Here is a 21,766-nt window from a genome sequence, read left to right on the forward strand (position 1 = left end):
CAACCAAGCACTTGCAGTGCTGAATCAGACCAGGTTAAAGAGCTAGGATAGGCTACTAATCTTTGGCTATCTGCATAGTAGTCAGCCTTTTTTCTCTATTACTGTGTTGCAGTATTTTTAAAACAGAAGTAGGAGCCAGTTTATGTCAGCTTTGGTACCCGATGATGTGCATTCATCATCATTACTACTATTCGGGGGTCGTTTCTCTAATGACTTGAAAAATYACCTCTAAAAGCAACCATTTGAGTTCTGTTTTAAGGTTTAATTTACAGAAGCATGTATTCTAATGGAATACAATAATATTACCATTTCTTCACTAGTCTCACGGGCATTTTCTGAAGCAGCACTCATGGCATCTGGAGATGACCCATCGCAAGTCTCAATCACTGTGCTTCCTTCGTGGRCATTTTCTGATGGGCTTTGATAGTTGATGGCTGTAATACCTTCCATATATAAATCAGAAAAAACTCAAAGTTAGCACAACCTGAATCACTCCTACACTACACTACTAAAGTCAGTGTCTGTTACTGTATGCATACATTAACTCATTTTTTAACATGAGCTGAATGACTTATTGAACAAATATTTATAATTGAACTGCCAAATCCATTCCTCTTACAGAGAGTTCGAAGTTCTAGATGCTAATCAAAAGTAAAGCAGGATAYAGTGACAAAAGCAAATCAGCACTCTACATGCATTGTTAAAAAAATCTCTGAAGGGCATTTTTCAGTCCTSTAAACCAAATAATATAAATGTGATCCGGCTGGAAAAAAAAAAATTCCAAGTTGTGTATCTAAAATACTGCACAGTGCCTTTAGAGCAGATGTTTRTGGTTTTATGTCTAGAGAAATAAGCTACATATATTTTCATTAGAGCAATCATGAGTGTTTCCTTGACAACTGGAAAGCAGAGATACTTAACCTGCAGTTAAATATTGTGTAACAASCTAAAAAGACATATGAAGTTTATTTAAAATGGGAAATGTATTTTATGACATACTCCCACATAAGCACATGCAAGAATACACCTACAATTCAAATATATAACAGGCTTGCAAGTAAACCAGTCTTCTCATTATTGCTCTAGACTGAAAAGAAATCATACAGAAAAAAAAAACCAGTCAGTCTTTATTCAAAGTAGAATTATCAGAAATGAGATACCAATAAGRTCTTCTCATGTTTTCTGACATTAGAAAATTATTTCATCAGTACATACACAGRTGAGCAAAAATGGGACAAATATCAATTTAGCCACGCAATAGACAGGAATTGGTCCTTAAGAGATGAGCTGCAAGGAGACTACCAAACCTATCTGCCTKGTAATTAGCATGGTGAGCATTTAGTAAAAACTTTTTTCTTTTTTATTCACTTATAAMATGAAAGCTTCTTTACGACTTCCAAGTGTAACCCTGATTCAGGGAACAATCTGTAAGTACATGCAGCCAAAGCAGTTGCTTTTAAACGTAGCAAGGAACAAGTTCTGCTTAATTCAGATTTGCAACACMGCACTTCAATGCTCTTACTTTCATCAAGAGAAGAAAATTAAGCAGTGTTAAGATTAAATAGTGCTGCTCAAGTAGTGCATGATATTGCTGTCCCTTAAAATGCTGTATGATGAATATATTTGGTTTACCAAGGAAGGTAACAAAAATAGTCTCGTCAAGTGTCCAGGATTTGCTGGACTAGAATYCTTTTGAGCATAATTTTAGTAACAAACACCATTTTCACGTATTGCTTAAACATATTTTGTTAAACCTACTTACCTTTTTCCAGAAAGCTTTGACTATCACTTCCATCGCTCTCTATGAAATGATCCTCCAGCATCATACTATCAATAGAGATGGTATCCAAAGAGACTTGTGATGGACTTCTCTTCATATTTTTGTAAGAAACAGAGAATGCAGGGAGGTTGGACAAGCAGCGTTCCTTGGGCTTAGCACTTTTAAAATATAAAAATATTAGSAAATTATTATTTCAAACTAAAGTAAATAATTTGAAGCTACTTTAAAAAATTCTTCTAACCCAGGTATGACATAAAAGAAAAATGGTATTATTCAATAATATTTTGATAAAAGAAAAAGAGGTAAATGCAGAAACAATATACATTCATCTAGGTATTTGTGTCAATAGTTCTCTCAATACTTACTTCCTAACATTTAAACTGAAAGTAAATRGTTTAAATTGACTAAYACTTCATTTTAGCTTTCACTGAATGCTAAATACTGCATAACTTCTTACATACTTTAAAATTTTTCATCTACTAGAACATAGAAACACWGAAGAGCCTGAGTTGGAAGGATCACTGAGCCCAACTCTTAAGATGTTTCCTTTCTGACTGCTAAAAGTACYACAAGTCTGTGGCCAACAAGATTGCTAAATATTTTCAAAGAGTAGGAAAACTGATTTAGTATTAAATCTTCTATACCTTGATGAAGACTGGGATGCAAACATTTTAAMTGAAGTCACTTTGTCTTTGTTGATTTCAAGCTCTTCAGATTCTAAGGCAGTTTCTGTTTCCAAGTCACAGACTTGGTTAGGACAGCCTTCAGTTGTGCCTTCCTGTTCATTTAACTTRTTTGAGAATATGTTTCTGTCATCCTCTTTGTCAATGAAAAATTCAGTAGAATCTTCTCTCTTATTTAGAATGGACACCAAATCCCTAGGATTCAAGCTACTTTTCTCACTCAGAGTTCCACAGACCTCCTCTGAATCACTTCTACTAAAAAGTCCACTGCTTCCTCCTTCACTTGTATCTCCCAAACCTTTATCTGATGCATCATCTGAAAATGACATTCCTTTCTGAAAATCCATATTACTGTCTGATTTAAACAAAAGAGGATCTATTAAAATCCCTTTATTAACTTCAGCATTCAGAGGCTTGCAGTCATTTACATAATCAAAATTAGTCATACCAGCTTCTGTTATCTTACTACCAACTAATTTACTCTCTGAAGTAAGAGCTTCCCCATTTCCCACAGGAGAGAGTTCTGATGCAGTGGGACTTCCTTCTTCCTCAACAGGAGACTTACAAGGGTTTCCCTGAGACACTGGATGAAGCAGTAAGGCTACTTCTGCACTTTTCAGTAGGATCCCAATGCAGATATCTGTTTGCTTCGCAGGTTTTCCTGTCACTGCCTCTACGTCATTCCTTAAGTTTTCCAGGAGCAATACAAGAGATTCATGGAGAAACAGCAAAAAAAGATACTGGTAGTGATTGATCTGCACACTGACATGTTTTTGAACATGGACAAGAACATGTACATCTGCATCAGAAGAGCTTTCAGAAAGCACTCCTGAAGTCTCAGACAGTTGGATGCCATTAGTCAAGGGCTCTGCCTCACTGCTGTAATACTCCTTCAGAAGTTTCTTACGTTGCAATCTATTGGAGAGATCACTAGATTCACTTTTTGGAATGTTCAAGGCTGGCTGATTATGTGATAAAAGTTCTTTTTGTGATTTTGCAAATCTTACTGGCTGGCAAATCCAAAGTGAAAGCGGGAATGCGTCCACAAAGCTAACTGGTCGGCCTTTCTCACTTTTTGTCCCTTCATAATCTATCCAAAACTGGGAAAAATGCACTGCCCAAACATCAGTAGCTGCAGATGTCTTTAAAGCATATTTATTCAACTCTGGGATGATATAACCTTTATAAACATCATGCATTTTAGTATCTTGTTCATGCGCATGTCTCTGGAAGATTGGATGCAAAAGATTAAAATTTTTAGGGGATTTAGGAAAAGTGGTGAAAGTTCTACTGAAAAATTCGGAGTCCTTGAATTTCTGAAACAAAGCTTCTAAATCAGAGTGTCTGCAGTTTGGTGAGCATCTGTTATTCGTAGCAATCATCTCTGAACTTTGAATGGAAAGTGCACGAGGTTGATCTTTATGAATTTCAGGTTTGTTTTCAAACGGAATTATGATCTGAAAGGGAGAAATACATTTCTAGTTAAAAATACAGAGATTAAGAAGGTATACAATTAAAGAAACAAAATAATACCCATGACAGCTGATACAAAGGAATATAGTTATAGTTTTATGGGAAATCAAGCACAGAGATGCAGCAAGGGATGTCAGGCTCACTGAATATGATTTATGCTTTCTCTCATTTTTAAGAACAATGCTGTGGCATCAATATTTGTACAAAAACATAAGGGTCTGAGGCTTTTCTTCTCTGAAGGTCTTAAATTTAGTTCGGCTATATTAGGCAGAAGTGGCTCACTTCTTTAACTCAAGCAGCTTGGGAGAAAGTTTCTTCAAGTGTTTCAAATATTTACTTTTGAAAAAGAGAGAATTGTAATTCGGAGTTTGATCTGGCTTGTCAGATAGGGGTTTTCACCATACCAAGAATTGCAGTATTTTATTTTTACGTTAAGATACAAGCAAAAAGTTAAATGTGCTAATGCAGCTAATATTCCTAACATTGCAGAATACAGAATAGGTATTTTTGACAATTATCGAATAATCATAATACATATGTTTCATCAGAAAGAAAATAATATTTTTCAACTCCTAAAAAGCAGCAAAATAGTTCAACACACTGCAATTAATTTAACTTGCATATTTTTAGTGCACATTTTAAGGTAAACATATATTATGCCAAATCCTTTATCTAATATTGTTATGATGGACCTTGGCTACTCTAGCTTTGCTAATATCAGTGATGCTACCTTCTATCACAACACCTCCATGCTGAATCTAGAAAGTAGGAGAAAAAAATTATCCCAAAGACACTTGAAGATGGGGGCAATGAAACTTCTTCATATAACGACCCAGAAAAAATAACCAAATAATTAACTATATGATATGTAAACATCAAGCACACTATTAAAATACTCTTCATTATCTAGAATAAAAATAATGCTGATAATACAGGGGTGACATAACCAACATGAATCAAAGTTTAAGGGATTTGAGAATGTTTGTCTTCTCTTAGTTTAGTAGGCTATTCACATATAATAATTCAGTATCAGCTCAATCTACATTTGCAGTTTTCTAGYTAAGTTTGCTTTTAATARCTGCTTTTATTCAGTATAAACCAACTCCTTGTAAAGTTCCATTAAGTATATAGTGAAAGCTTAGAAAGATAATCATCTCCACATATGATGACTTTCTAAAACCGTTGAAACCTCTCCTGTGGGCACCACTGAGAAGACTCGTTTTGCTCACCTCTGAACCTTGGAAATAATCYAATAAAATTACCAAACAAGGGCTGGTGATGGATGGGAAATTTATCTGCTCAAAAATCCTTTCTTTACAGAGACGAAAAAGACAAAGGAAGTAAAAATTTGATGTTCAGGTGCATTAACAAGCACCACTCCTCTGGAATAAGCATCCAGAGAACTTGTGTACCTGAACTACACCAACAGCCAGCATGAAGTACAGTATATAGCCAGAAAATGGGTTTTGGAGAAGGAAATAAACTTTAGATGAACTGTTTTCTTTACTCTAGGCATTCACTAACAAGATCAAAGAGTTTTGATATAATACAACCAGAGGAACTAGGGAGGACCCTGCATTAATATAGAGTACAAATATTAATCTTCATTAGTTCTTTTTACTTTAGTGTTCAATTTCTTTTTAGTTCGGCTATGCCAAGTTCACTAAAAATAATTTGTTACTACTCCCATTCAGGACTTCAATACAAAACCAAAATACCCCTAGGACACAGATGAGGGAGTGCAGGAGACAAGATGGCTGTCTTCAAACCATCATATTCTGCAGAAGTTTTGACAGTAGCGTTGTTTTCATTCATTTGTGTATTTATTTCTGAAGTTGCTTTGCTAACAGCTTTTCAGAGTAAGAGAAGCAATAGYCTTCMAAGGAACCACAAAACCCCTCCACASTGGCAGCATACCTTTAACATTAGTCCATCCACTCTAACATCAACATGTTCATCTGATTTTGAATTGTCATTTAACTTGTACATGGCCATGAACTGAATAAGRCTCTGTTTCAAATCCAACACAAACTGATTCAGCCAAAGAATACTTCTCTCATCCAGGGTGAACTGTAAAGCGTTCAGCTGGCCATACAAATTTGGACATGGAACTAAAAGAGAAAAGAAAACAAAACCATGAGAATAAGTAAAATGTTTATGGGTTGGGKTTTGTTTGTTTTTTAAATGATTGCAAACTTACATTTTCAGCAGTACTTTTCATCAGAGAAAGAACACAAACCTGGTCCTTTAGACTCAAGGAAGAATAAATTGTTAAGTGAAACCTGAAGAGGTATTTCTTTCTCTCACTCCGAGCAAGTAACTGAATTTTTGAGTGTAAGAAAACTAAGAATAGAATTGACATGATGAAAGGGGAAAAATGTTCTCATTACAGAAAAAGGGCAACAGCATGGAAATTTGCTGTCCCCAAGTCCTAGTTTTCTAGTTAAGTTTGCTTTTAGTAACTGTTTTTATTCAGTATAAACYAACTCCTTGTAAAATTTCATTAGGTATATAGTGAAAGCTTAGAAAGATAAACATCTCCACATATGCTGACTTTCTAAAAGTCTAGAAATCCACTAACATTTCTGTATAYATACCAGAACTGGTCACAGAACACATTCCTACAAATAACTCCAGCAGGTCTTTGTTGCATTTTAGATATTACTGCAATAGTTYTTTTATGTAGCCAGACAGTGAAATTGCAGAAACAATATGTGGATGTTGGAGAATGAATAATTCATGTGCCAGTAAAAATGTCGCAAATGCTTTAAGACTGAAAAGCCATGCTTATAAAAATCAGTACTAACAGGAGTTTGCCAGRAGCAAGCAGTGTGGAAATGAAGCAGTCTTGTGCTCAACTCATTTTAGAAAACCATASTTATTTCCAAGTTTTAAGCTTCACAAAGGTGAAAGCAACACACAAAATTTATGCTTCAGGACAAAAAAAAAGTCTTACTAGGAAAGTCCTTTCCATCTGGGTAGTAATATTCAGTGAATTCAATATGAATAGCTGGCATTTCTGGTGGAAGGTAAAGTGACTTTTTATTGCAAGAGATCAGAGCTTTAGGGGAAGACCGACACTGGTCTGCTGTCGAAACCTGTAAAAAGATAAAAGATTATTTCATTAACACATTTTCATGAATCATTAAGGGTTTGTAGTTGCAAGGTATTATCCCTAGTAAGGTAACATTCCACTRCTCTTGGGTGTAGATCCCCAAGTACAACACAAAGTGCTGACAGTAAGGAAGACTTAATTGCCTTSTAGCAGGAAAGATTTGCATAGAACAGTTTCACAAAAACTGYTTTAMAGATAACASATCCCCTTCCYTMACACGAGGTAAGAGGCAGCAGGTCACTTTCAAAGGTGTTCAGCAGAAGACTAGAATGTTCTGATCTTTTATTGYAAATACTACAGCTCCTGTTTCAGCATTTATGCTTGGATGGAGTGTATTTCCACACAGTCTGGTCTAGATAAGGTAGATAAGTTTATTCCACACATTGGGAAGTTCTTGTATTGTCCTAAGAATAAATTCCAATACACAGGAGGACTCTCAAACTGTATGCTAAACAAGGTGTTCAGCATGCACCTGGCAGAGATATGTATGCTTGGATAYGCCTTAAGGTCTGCTTCATAGGAGAATCAGGACAGCATGGAGCAGTAACCTTCATTTGTTTCCTTACAATGYATGGAACAAGTAAGAAATCAATATTTGATATATATTTGACCCTAAATTTCATTGAATGTATCCTAGGTTAAAAACTATGCAGCCAAAACAAAGCTCTTTCATTCGACAGTTAGTAGGTCAAACTGCTTGTTTGAAATTAACCAATGTATTAATATTGAATGTATGGTGATGTCTACTAGAATGAGTTTCAGTGGAAATAAGGAATACATGACCTTTGTAAGCCTGCTTCACTCTATGTAGGTGTTTTTAAGAGGCAAACATCTCTGCATTAACACACACAAAAATTAAAGTAGAATGATCTATTTAGAAAAATAGCTTTTAGGAAATCGCACTAAAATAATGACCATTTAAAAACTGAAAATGTGTCTGTGTAGAGTGGAGGAGACAAGAGTGGAAGGCAAATGGAAACATGAACAGTACAAAACAATATTATAAAACCACTTTAGATCCAGATAAAGACTCCTAGCAGCAAACCCACAACACCAGAAGTGATATGGCAGAAAAGTGTTGGAACAAGAGCAAGCAGAAATCACAATGACAAAGGACACACACAAAGCATTTTTGTTAGGACTTGAAATTAAGAGTAGATGCTCCCATATCACTACCATTCTGCCTAACAGATACACTCATCAATTCTGTTGCCTCAGAACAGCAACCAGCAACCAAAACTACTCATTCTAACAAAGGGGAGGGGGATGGAAATGGTTAAAGTGTCTGCTCAAAATACCACTGGTGAGGAAAGGACTGGGAAAGTAATTAAAAAAACTTTAAAAACCTCTTAAAACTTTTTTATGTACTTTGAAAAATAAAACAAAAAGAAAAGCATGATATACAAAACCAYGTATTGAATAGTGGGCACATAAGATAGTACAATGAAAACATGAAATTTAAATTCCAAATTCATAATTTGTAGAACAGCAGAACTTGGATCCAATACATAATTGTGACAGGATCACAATTTTAACAAAGCAAAAGAAGGTCCATAAAGGTCTAATCCAATAATGAATGGAAAGACTTATTCATTTCATTRGGCTTCATAATTGTCCCTAAAAAAMCACAGTTACATAACAGCCAAGAGTGGAGTAGCCCCACTTTTACTAACTTGAAGAAATGTACCTGATATATATTGAAATCTGCAAGTCTAACCACAATAGGACTAGACATCAGTTTGCCCTTTGGTTGTTGGGAAGATACAGAGGAAGCCCTAGATGTTCCTTTCGGTATCTGTTCCTTGCCTGCAGGAAAGAACAGTGATGGAATCATTGAAAAGAACAGTCTTTTTTTTTTAGTTTTAATATTTCATGGAAGTAGAGAATTAGTGATGTAAACAAAGCACCTGTTTGAAGGTTCTGAGGAGATACAGCAGGCGGTGATTTGGGAGGAGAATCTATGACCTGATCCTTCACAGCCTGCTTAAGCAATTCAACATTGCTTTTGAATTCATTTAGTAATTCTTCGGCCCATCCACTTCTGGCTTTTGTGGCATCACTATAATGCATCCAGTGATCACAGCTGTCTCCTGCAAATAAGACAAATGGGGAAAATATTAATTCATTTGAAATCTTGCTTCTAACAGGATAACAAGTYTCCACTATTTCACAATTATTCTTCAAAATATAAGCTCATTGCATGCTGTAATTGTGGAACAACAGAAGTCATACCAGACATTAAAACAGAAGTTATTTATTCCACAAAACCAAGTCTCTTAACTTCACAAAATCATTGTCAGCTGCCTTATAACGCCACTAATGCTCAAAACATGATTRAATATTTTCAGTTCAGAGGAATTTTATGACAATTTAATGTCATATATGAGACCATGCAAAAAACCGTTCAATTTTTTTTAAAAAGTGAGAGCAAGTAACAAAACTATGTTCTCATGCTCATTTTTTCYGAGCTTATCTTTCCTGCCAGAACTGTGTCCTAAGGAGTTCCTGGTCCCTTTTCAGAAATGCATTCTTTTTGTCTTGGTTCTCTATCACCTTCATGGCACACAGACAAGAAGGTAAGTTCAGGTAGTGCTGCAGCACACACAGCCTTAAAAATCAATCCCAATGGAAATCCATTTGTTCCTGTTTCCAATTCCAACATGTTTCTGTTGGTCAAGCATTCAAACCTCTGAAAGAAATTGAGATATGTTCAAACAGTCCCTGTAACAACATTCTACTAACCTGTTCAATAACAAGGATACAATAACAAATAACTTCTACCAGTTGGTATATCACTCTTTAAATATTACCATGTGAAAACTTATCTTTTTTGGGACTTAATGAGTTTTTGAATACTTATACTGGGGATGAGTAAATATGTTTGCTATTAAAATAGGAAAATTATTTTGGAAAAAGATGTGATTTCAAGTTTAAATATAAATATTGCAGCATTGAAGAAACTTTCAGAGAGGGGCCAATCACAAAAGAACAATTTTTCCCACCCTTCTTCCTCATAGTTATCTTTGTCAATTATTTACATCTTTATAGCTAAGGAAGACTCCAAAGGAACTGGAAAGAAACCAGAAAGGGAACAAAAGGGCAAAGATGCATTAACCTGAAGCCCATGACACTGCAATTCTCTAAAACAAGGCTAACATGGGGTTTCCCCTAGTACATGCACACAAAGTCCAAAGGACCTACAGGACTTTGTTGGCAACCCCATAGCAAAAGCTCTTATACCACTTGAGGGAAGTCAGTTTGGGCAGCTCCTCTCTGAAGGGCTTGCACACTAACCCACGTGGGAGCAGGGGCAATCACACATCTGTATGCAGCTGCACAGCTGTGATCTCATGGCAGGACAGCATACACTGAAATGCTGCAAGTGATCAACAGGGGCTTTTGGGAAGCACAAGATGGCACCAAGGGCAAGACCAGTGGGAACAGACAGAGCTCTGCCTTGGGATGGATGATCAGCCAATGAATGCCTGAATGCTTCCAGGTTGGGAGTAGAGGACAGAACAACATGGATGATGATGTGGATTTCTGCTACAGAAATCTGATTGGGAAGATGATCAGGCCCTTTTTCTCATCAMACTCTTTGTATTGTATCCTGTCTCTTCTAAATTTTTTAGATTTCTACTAGAAATTATTTATGAGAAATGTTTTATTTGTAAGAAACACTTCTTTGGAAATTGCTAACTTTTTTWAATAACTTTTCTTAACAAAGGGCTACACAACTGAACGTCTACACACTGAGATCCTTGCTCAGAAAAAGAAAATAAAAAGCAAAACACTGAATAGAAACAGACATAAAAAGAGACTTCTATCTCTGAAAAAAATCTAGCAGATTGATATGTGCAAATATCCAATTACTGATTCTCAATATGCAATACTGCGTTCCTCTGTCAACACAAAGTTCTCTTCATGTCAGAAATGTGTAAACACTGTTTTGTTGACCAAACAAAACAATGAAAAGCATTTGGCCTAAAACAGCTCATTGAAAGAAATTAAATTGGTTCCCAGGCTTTTGCTTTTGTTGTTTGTTTTTGCATACAGAAGGAAGTAAAAAGGTGTGCATTTCAAATGGTTTGAACACCATTATCCAAGCTGTAAAAATGCACACACAATTTTTTAGCATTCAAGCAAGACAGTCACAGGTAATTCATATAATGCTCACTTTCCTACCTGCTTTGTGAAATGGRTAATAGTCCACTGTTAAATAGCTGAAGGAAAGCTGCATGGCCCCTCCTGTAACACGTCTGTTTGGGTCTGTAAAACAAAACAATACTTGGCTCTGCAGACATTGCATTTAGCATRTTAGTTCTCACGTTGCTGTAATCCTTTAAACACCGAACAGCTCTTACTTTCTTCCCTTTACTACCTCTCCTTACAACCTCATCATCTTCCCTCAAAATTTTCATTCAGATAGTCTTCACTGGTTTCTAAAGAGCAGCTTGTAGAATTCTGTACTCAGTCACTACTTAAAAATTATGTATTGTKTTCAATGCTACTAAAAAGACAACACTTTGAAAACAGATTACTGCAGTTTTTMTGAAACAAAGCTTTTTTGTATGATTATGATCTGTCTTTGAAGTCAACATTAATTTTCAAGAATACAACATATATGACAAATATAATTTTATTTGACAAATATTGCAGTGAAGGGGTCTTCTGAGAATCTTCTGATTTTTCCACTGTTGAATTGAAACTTCATGGCCAAAAATAAAGGCCCAATAAAGAGATCTCACTAGAAGTGATAAATTCCAACTTCAGTGGATACACTACATGTAAGTCTTTAGACAGTGAACATTATGCTCTGCTGCTCTGAAAGTGTCTTCCCTAATCAAGGAAATGCATTTGTTAAACCCTAAGTTTTCATACTTTTCTTCAACAGACCTTGTATGTTTCCATAAATTTTTCAGTGTCTAGCCAGCTTCTTGGAAATAAACCAACATGCCRCTCTCCTATGATCACTTTTAAAAGGCATTAAAAAAGTGCCTTCATTTGTCTTCTTTTTTTTTTTCTGATTCTAAATGTGACTACATGCAATMGGCTTTTGTTAACAAGAAACAGTACAAGATTTACACACAAAATTTTAAGGTCACAGGACACTTGTTCCATTCTTTCCATGTGCTGCAGACCATACCAAATTGTCTAAATTAGTAACACAAAGAGGACTGCTCTTTTATCAGTCTGTATTTATAAGAGTAATACAGAAGCAGACTGTATAGTCACCCCTTCAAGCCACAAAAATGTTGCAACTGCATTCTTCATAACCCAGTTAACTCACAAAAGGAAAAAAACCCAGCAGTAACAATCAGACTGATAGAATCGGTTCCTAGGAGACAGGAAAAAACACAAAAGCTACTAGCAGTCTTAGTTTTTGCACTTATTCTAAAATAATTAATTTAATAATGAAATGTTGTCCTGACAGAGCCATCTAAATAATTTTACATGTGTCCACAGACACTGGAGACAATTCTGACTGTTCCTCTAAACTGAAGCCTYTTGACTTTACTGTATTATTACTATTGCCTCATTATTGTATTAGTCAAATGTCTCCTAAAGATGGTTATGATTCACAGACATATAACTTACAAAGAAATTACCTTTTTCTTTAGAATGGATATCATCACATATATGTAGRTCCAAATGGGAAATTACTAAGTGATAAGAAGTTTCCTTGACATCAAAATCATTGAACAATTTTACTATTGCATCATTTTGATCAGGTGCTGCTGTTGTCTGGTGCGCTTTCACCTGCTGGGAGCTGGGCACAGGGGCAGAGCTCTGAAAAAATATTTAGTCACATACACTTACAATGTTTATTGTTTGTTTCAAGCATAAGTATCTGTTTACTTACAAAAAAAACAGCCTTTGAAACGTGGAAAAATCTGCACAACATGCATTCTGCCTTGGATCATTACTGAGATTTAAGCGTACTGTTTCAGAATAAGCTAAGTTGAGCTAATGGATGTGTGTAGCTGCACTGCAGTGCCAATTCATCCCATGTTCTCCCCATTCCCCACACTTCCTTATACCCCTGTCACTTGCAGCACTGGCCTTTTTCTAACTTTTGTTGCAAGTCGTTCAGGGAACTAACCCAACAAAGGTCTCCTTTCTTGCTAATTCAGTCCCTCAAGCTACATCACAATAAGGTCAAACCTGAGTCAGTATCACAGAATAGGYGAGATGCAAATACAGGGAGGGCACTGAAGAATCAGAATCTCCCTCCTCAAGGACAGGTAACCATTAGATTGTTGATGCTGAACCATGAAACCACATTGTAAGGCATCAGGAACAGCACAAGAAGTGAACTCTCCATTACACTACACTAGTTTCACTCTAAGAGATTCCCTMCAACTGACTGTATTCAGTAATAAACTATGTTTTATTTTATAGCACTTCTCTTTTATCATTGTACTTGTCATGCTTCTACACAGACAAGAAGAGGTGCCAGTCACAAAGCCCAGCTGGTCTAGCCTGCTCTGCGTGCTGAAGACCACCAAAATTTACATGCAACATCAACAGCACAGATATGCCAGCAGAAATATGTTGGAAGTACCATTTTTTTTACTATATATTCTGATGAGCTGCATGAACGTAAGCTCTTCAAAAAACCTAATTTTTCAGTAACATGAGAACAAACTGGACAAGCACCTTAAATCATTATAGTAAGCGTATCTACCTACGCATTAAGGTTACCTTAGCTTGTCTTAATTATTTAAATTCATAACCAGAAAATATTTGGAGAACAAATGTACCTTAAAGTTAATAAAGAATTAAGTAATACAGACACCTAAACACAGTGTACATCAAGAAACAATACTTTTTTATTTTCTGCAATTAACATCAATACACARAATCTTGGAAAATAAAGACTTTTATATTACGATTCATTCCCAGTGTAATTTATGCTATACAGCTGAATGAAAATGAGTAACTGAACATTCTCTAAAATAATGAAACTAACCACACTGCGTTATATTGTAGAACACCTGCCAATGATACAGTGAGACAATCAATTCTCATACCTGGGCTGTTTCAGAAGCCAAGCTTTTCCTCTGTTCTGCTGATTTTTCTATAGCTTCACTAAGAGATTTGGCATACTGCACCATGGCTTTCAATTGGGAATCAGTCAAAACCCACAGCAAATCATCCAGAATCAGAACCAGTTTGGATGCCACTACATTACAATCTTTTAACTGTAAAACAAAAATTTAAAGAAGTTGAACAAAGTACTTATATTAAACACGTGGGTTTAAAAAAGGCTGCACACAAAAAGCAATAACATTTTTTATTTTAAATTTTATTCCTCTCATTAACTAAGAAGTGCCTAAGACACAGTATATTTATACCTCACTCTTKTGTTTGGCATGCATGAGATATTAAACTGATCCATTTGTCTAAATATAAGCAATGCAAATATCATCACCTGAATCTAGAAAGATAAAAAAACCAGGCACCATGATAAACAAAGCTCTACAGATCAAACCATTTTATTAATGAGACCTGTATAAGGTCTTCCTTTTCAAAATCTGCCTGCAGTATATCTGGTAAACTCTACAGTCTTAACTTAAATTTATACTTTAGATATAAAATTTTAAATTCATAATACATGGTATTATAAATTTAGTTCAGGGAATTCTACATTCAATATGGCCTTAATTTAAAATCTTTACTATGTGCATGCATGCATTAAGAGCATGAGTTAAAAATTAAAAAATAAAATAGGATTTTAAACTTTTCAAATTTACCCTTCTTTTAAGCGTGACCCTAATTTTTGATTGGTTAGTAATCAGTCGAACTGGAGCACTCATGATTTCATGCTTAGAACTCTGGATTGCATCTGCTTCTATTCTGATCATCTGCCAGTTGATTTCTTTAAAGGTCAAAACCTTTGAAGACAAAAAAAAAGAGAAGAACACCTTGAGGCAATATGACAGTTTACTTGCACCTAACCCTGTGCATGTGTATGTACACATCTGCACATATGCACAAGCAAACTCATGTAAGCCACAGGAACAGGACAAATACAAATCATTTGTTACTCCACTCATTCGTAAAGCCCTCATCCTTTTTTCTACCTCCAAAATGTCACGGAAACATTAAGCTACTTCCAAGCAGGCCAAGGTGACAAGCAGCATTTAAAATATTCAGAAGCATACTAGGTTGCTTTTGGGAGAGGAAAACAATGATTGTGTAGTTTAGTCTAAGAAAAGAGCAGGGAGGGAAGCAGAGCTATAGGATAGGAGAGGTATTTTTTGAATGTTTTATTTCAATGAAAAGAAAGCTAAACATTGAGCACACTGCATGCTCGCAAGCTTTGAATCTACTACATGGATTTCTACAAGACACAGCAAGCAAATGTTAGAATAATGATACAAGAGCATCTAGTACAGCTGGACGCTGAAAATCAAACATGGAAAAATGAGTGAGTGTCCAGGAACAACATCAAATGAGCATGACATCAACAGGAAAAAACAGCAATTCTGGTTTAACTTAAACTCCTTCCTATATGATTTAGATGATGGGATGAAGTTCCCTTCGTAAGTTCACASACAACACTAAGCTGGGAGAGCATTGATTTGCTGRAGGGTAGGAAGGCACTGAAGAGGGATCCAGGCAGTTTGGATTGATGGACCAAGGGCAATTYTATGATTTTCAACAAGGCCAAGTGCCACGTCTTGCACTTGGGTCACAACAACCCCAGGCAGCACCACAGGCTGGGGGCAGAGTGACTGTACAGTTCTGGGCTCCCCCACTTCAAGGCAGACATGGAGGTGGCTGGAGAATGCCCAGAGAAGAAGGKTCTGAAGCACAAGTCTTATGAGAAGCGTCTGAGGGAGATGGGTGTGTTTAGCCTGAAGAAAAGGAGGCTCAGAAGTGACCTTATTGCTCTCCATAATCACCTGAAAAGAGATTGCAGCAAGATGGTGTCTTCTSCCAGGCAAGAGACAAGAGTAGCAACAGGACAAGAGTAAATGSCTCAAGCTGCACCCRRGACATCRGGRAGAATTTTTTCACTAAAAACTTGGCTTAGCATTGGAATGGGCTATCTAGGGAAGTGGTGGAGTCACTGTCCCTGGAGATGGTTAAGAAATGACTGGACACAGCACTTAGTGCTATGGTTTAGTRGGCATGATAGCATTTAGCCAAAAGTCRGACTCAATGATCTTGGAGGTCTTTTCCAACTTTAATGATTCCATGATTCTAAGACTACTCCCTGAAGAAACAAAGCTTAGCCATGAGTAAAGAGTAAGAAGGAAGAATTTGTTTGGTATTTGTCTTATTCTTTATCTGTCATTCTCCTCTTGTCCATTTGAAAACCTTACAGCAATATGTCCTGAGAACCTACACAGAGACTTAAGTTAAACATACCCAGTGTGTCYGGAAGTGAGACACACACAATCAAGTGAGCAAGATGGAAAGGTGCAGTGCAAAATATCCTAAAACAGTATCTACAGAAAAGCAGAMTATCTATCCTCCTCATACAGAAGAGATGTGATCAAAAGCCTCTAGAAGAATTCTAAGGAGATTCCTTATTACATTAAGAATGTAGCTACAGCACAAAGCTAAGTGATTACACCCCAAAAGTATCATTCAAAATGTTACCTTTAAAGTACAGCACCAGTTTTGGTTTTTCACCTTTTCATGCAATTTATTGCTAACAAATCATTCACTTTAATTTCTAGAAATTTSTTTCTGATATTCATTCCACTAAAAGAAATACTCCACCAATGAAAGCTGTTGTGCACAGRTCAACTGTTCAGAATAAAATTCTTCCTTAAAAAAACACAAAATCAAAAAATCTGCCATTCCATCTAGTCAAACTTTAATTTTTCCCATTTAGACTTCATTAACATGGGAGCATTAGCATACAGATAAGCTGCAGAAAAGGTTAACTGACAGAAAAATAGTTTTCAACTTCTTACTTTTGTGGTATTTTTAAYTGATATTCTCTTGGGTTTCTTTCCATACATAAAAATCAACTACCAGACTCCTTAACTCTGAGTAAGTTCTATTTATTTCAGAATGATCCTCTCTAAATAGGCATTTATGGGCAAAACTTAAACACCGATTTATCCAAGGCCAGATGTATGGCTAAAATTAGTCYCCTTGAATACAATATTTAGAATCCATCTTGCACTCAGTATACATCTTGCTTTGGTTACCTGGGAGAAAGTATGGTGGACATCAAACTAGCACTTCCATGTGAACTTCTCCCAGACAGTAGAAACACATACACTTTACTGTTACTTTTTTATATATACATATGATTTAGACATTCCAAGGAAAGTATTTAGTTTTTGTACAAGAACTTATATTCATTTAAAATTGCTTTAGAAAACAAAATCCTTATCAGGCAAGCCCTCACAAGCAAATAAATAACCATTTAAAACTTTGAAAATATTATTCTTGTTGTTATTATTATTACTAATAATAACAACAACAATAACAAAAACAGCACAACCTCTTATCCCTCCACATTTARTATACCATTCTTTGTTCTTTCAGTACTCTTCAAGTCATGCTCAGTTTGCATTTTAAAATAGTCACACTCTTGGAGAACATAAGAGGGAAATAATACACCYGCTTGCTCTGGTCTTTGTTCTTGCCTGAGTCTACTTTGGCCATTTGATCTGACTCACATTCACCGTTTTTACAAATTTGTGTTCCTAGAGGACAACTGAAATTACAGAGCACAGTGTCTCCACTCCCAGTAACAGCATGTTGTCTATTCTGTAAAAGGTTGCAATTCAACTTCCTCCTTTACCAYAAAAACAAGGGAAAAAAGTTAGCAAAAGGTATTATTTACCTCTCCACGTTGAGCTTCTTGTATTCTGGTAAATCTAAGGTCAGCATGTTCCCAGTTTGCATTTACACTATATATTCTCAGCTGGGAAAGTTCAAACGAAGCATTAAAGGCTTTTGCACCAATCCTTATTATAATGGAGTTCACRGAAACTGAAATGCCTTCTACTACTTTTTCAGCAAAGCCATATTCACTAAAAAGTGAAATGCCAACATATTAAATATAAASAGAGTGAAAGGGCATAAAATTAAACAGATTAAATAAATCATGAAATAGATGTTAAAATAAATGAATTTACTAATATATTCTACATTTAGCAACTTTTGCTCAGTATACTTGATGTAGTTTACAGCAATTTCCACTCTGTGATCCTAATCTCTCTACATTAGTTAAAGAACATATATTTGACCAAGGTCAATCTATACAAAGTACAACATTTAATACAATCATTCCATGTTAAATTATGTGGATGGATGTATTATATGTTAYGATACATACATAAAAATAGCAGTCTACATCATTATGCAGAAATCTACTTTTCTTCATGCATACATAGGGAGTAATTAATGTCAAATTAAGTCTTTGACAATTCCAGTCTGGTCAGTATTTCTCTCTATACACCAAATTATTTTGTCCATTAAAAACAGCATGAAGTATTTGCTTTATTTCATTCTATAAASAAAGGCTTCCTAAATGGTAGTTACACTTCTACAACGAACCAACATGCATTCCAGTATTAAAAAAGATAAAGCAGTTGCAAAWAACTTTTTAATAAAAATCTTATACGTTCTGAGTATTTCAGATTAGTGAATGGAAAATTGAATACTAAATACTATTATAACATCTAAAATTTTTTGCCCTTTTATTTTCTTGGGTTTTCTTCTGCTTGTTTAAAGAAAAAACAGTTTGTGTTGTTTGTTATTCCTTTTCCTCTTCACAAATTTCATTCTACATGAAATCTCTACAGCAATCGTTTTCAAGCTGTACCTTARGAGATACAGAGGCCCATGGACTACTTCTACACATCACACAGATGTTAAAACAAGAAAAGCAATTGTATCATCGAATTTATTTCTCTGTATAYAGATCCCTGTGACCACTGAAAAATGTTTTGGGTCCATGTAAAGGAAATGACTGAAGGTGTGGAAAGATGAAAATCACTGACATAATGCTGTATTGTCCCACCAAATTGCTTAAATCTCTCTTAAAGTGTGCATCTCTCGGTAAGAATTGGCTGATACAATCAAGGAAATAAAACCTTAAAACACTGCACTAACACTTAAAATTCTTTAGACAAAACGAATATTAAAAAATTTTAAACCCATAGGAACATTATATATATTTTTGAAAAAGAATGAAGGCAAGATATCATTAATTTTTAAAAAAATTAATGTCAATAAAACTCAGTAAATATTTGACATAGTAGCTGCACCTACACGAAACATACCTTGCAAGCTCCATACTTAGGTCACATGTTCTCTCCAGGCCTGGGTCTGAATAGTTCAATTATCACTAGACTACTTCATGCACAAGCAATAAAAAAAAAATTGGAGATATTGGAATGGCAAGCTGCAATCCTATGAACTTCTGGAAATCTACAGTTGATCCGTTCTATAGCAATTCAAAACCTTGTTTGATTGATTACATATAAGTACCATCACTGACCTCTGTCCAGATGCAGTTGCTATAGGAGAGGGTCCATTAGGGGCACGGGGCTCTTCACATGTGCTCATTTCCATTACAACTTTATCCAAGGACTTGAAAAACAAAACAAAACAAAAAAGTTGGAGACCTAAGAGGTAACTGAGTAAATACACAACATATGAAGAACAAGAATCCAAACAAAAAAGGTCACTTGAGAACTTTTTCTGAAATATACATAAAACATTTTTTGCCACGTCAATTTTTCCAATTTTTAAAACTTTTTTTCACATTTTTTTTTAAATTTTGGGAGTTCTAAGAGACATCCCCAGTCAAATATTGYGTTACAGAATTCTTAATCCTTGAATTTTATTTATCCAACAAATGCATTTTCARRAATTGCATYTCMAAATGGGCATGCTTTAAGGTGCAGTTATCTGAGCTTTCTTTCGATATGGCTGTTCTTTCAATAAAATACTTAATATTTAATGCAAGCTGATTCAAAGCACGGCAGTTAAGATTATGTCCCTGTCTAATTCTAACTTTCTACCCCTTTCTGAATTCTTACATTTATACTCTTAGGTCAGAAAACCACCAAAAAAACCCTTGTAGAATTTAGATTTTTCACAATTCAACCTGCTCTAGCTACTRGACTATTATCATACTGTGTTAATCATGCCTATCGTCATAATTCCACTTGCTCTACATTTATTTGTGCTACTCTTATCCATGAAAACCTGATCATAATGAAAAAATTCTAGTCTAGTCTGGATTTAGTAGTACTTCGCTGTATTTTGATGCTTAAAGGGAGGCAACAGCTGTTAACAGTAAATTTGGATATTTTTAAATTATTTTTTCATCTGCCTTAATGACTACCTTGCCTTGAAAAACRAAAACAATGGAGGAAAAAAACCAAGAAAAACCCAATCCCTTAGTTTGCGGATAGTGGGGGGAAGCCAAGATTTCTCCCAGTTATCCTAACATTTTTGGAAGTTTCACCACTCTTTTAAGAATTGCCTTTACTACATGACTAGTGCAAAGAACAGTAGGACAGTGATTCATGGAGTTTGCAAAATACAAATAAGAGATAGCRAAGAATGCCTGGATGCAGATCTGTGTCTTTTCTCACTGGTAACTACTCTATTCGGACAGAGTAAAAACTGCTGTACATCATCCTTGGGACCCAAATCACTTGTCAAAACTATCTTGTTTATCACATAAAACCAGAAATTGGTTATGAGCAGAGATAACAGTACATGCCACTATGCTAACAGACTGATTCTCACAAAGGGCAACTCAGGCCAGTGAAAGGCCCTTCGGCTGGACAGGTGGGTTCTAGTTACCAAGTGACTGTGCAAACAGAGGATGCTATTCCAACTTAATTAAACTCTCAGTAGCAAAAATATTGCTCCTTCCCTATCCCTGCCAAAATACTGGAACTTCAGTGATTTAATGAAGAGCGAAGGTTTGACATTTGGGCCACTGAGTTCACTACACTTTAGAAATAAAAAAGGCTGTTAGTACGATCTACCACTGAACAGTGAACTTTTGCAACCTATTTGAACCACTTGGTCAAGGAAACCTTTATGAAAAAAAGGTTACCTTGAAAGTTATTTTAGTCTCAAAGATTGCTACTGTAAGTCCAACAGGAGCAAAGCAAACAGCATCTTGCTACCATAGGTCAAAGTATGTCATGTTTAAGAATAGCACAGCTTAAACCGATTTCCTAACTTGGCAGTTGCATCTCACACCAAGAGGTTGAATCATCCCAGCTCAGCATTACCAGACTTTAAGTTCTGGGTGTCAGGAAGAAGCAGTACAGACATTGGTACATTATAACTGGGTCACTAGCAAATGCATCAATTATTTAAAACAACGTGTCTYTCCCAAGTCTGATTCAGAATAAAGGAATTACAAGCACATTCATGCAAGGCTACGAAACGTGGCAGCTAAAGGAATATTCACTCTTAAGCAAAAGCAATTAACAAAGTTTATTCATCATCAAATAAATTACTTCTGATGCTACCAGAAGTAGTCTACTTAAAAATAAAGAACAAAGGAAAACAAATGCAAGAATTAATATTACTTCTAATTMCTTCTATTACTTCTATTGAGTGTTATTTACACATTTTACCTCCTATTTATATCCAGGCTGAATCCTACACTGTTACAAAAACCCCGTAAATGCTATCTGTGCCAAACCTACTATAGCCAAGACGTAGAATTGAAAAGTTCCTAAAAAAGACAGCTCCAAAAGA

The 21,766-nt window shown here is 35.6% G+C and overlaps 1 protein-coding gene across 5 annotated transcripts in view; it reads right to left on the reverse strand.

Moving 5' to 3' along the window:
- The window catches only part of BLTP3B (bridge-like lipid transfer protein family member 3B), a 55,471-nt gene that overhangs the window by 16,096 nt on the left and 17,609 nt on the right, over positions 1-21,766 (reverse strand). For all 5 annotated transcript variants that reach the window (XM_057385984.1, XM_057385975.1, XM_057385993.1 and 2 more), the window contains 13 exons: positions 19,533-19,624; positions 17,871-18,060; positions 14,809-14,949; positions 14,086-14,256; positions 12,661-12,841; positions 11,237-11,320; positions 8,959-9,141; positions 8,739-8,857; positions 6,893-7,034; positions 5,854-6,047; positions 2,425-3,920; positions 1,763-1,938; positions 307-443 (listed from right to left, as the gene is read on the reverse strand). In XM_057385984.1, coding sequence (XP_057241967.1) covers positions 307-443; positions 1,763-1,938; positions 2,425-3,920; positions 5,854-6,047; positions 6,893-7,034; positions 8,739-8,857; positions 8,959-9,141; positions 11,237-11,320; positions 12,661-12,841; positions 14,086-14,256; positions 14,809-14,949; positions 17,871-18,060; positions 19,533-19,624 — 3,306 coding nt within the window. The remainder of the gene's footprint in view (positions 1-306; positions 444-1,762; positions 1,939-2,424; positions 3,921-5,853; positions 6,048-6,892; positions 7,035-8,738; positions 8,858-8,958; positions 9,142-11,236; positions 11,321-12,660; positions 12,842-14,085; positions 14,257-14,808; positions 14,950-17,870; positions 18,061-19,532; positions 19,625-21,766) is intronic.

The sequence above is a fragment of the Malurus melanocephalus genome, unplaced genomic scaffold (genome assembly GCF_030028575.1).
Source record: "Malurus melanocephalus ecotype Western Australia unplaced genomic scaffold, MMel_1.1 scaffold_16, whole genome shotgun sequence".
In the NCBI taxonomy this organism is placed as follows: Eukaryota; Metazoa; Chordata; class Aves; order Passeriformes; family Maluridae; genus Malurus; species Malurus melanocephalus.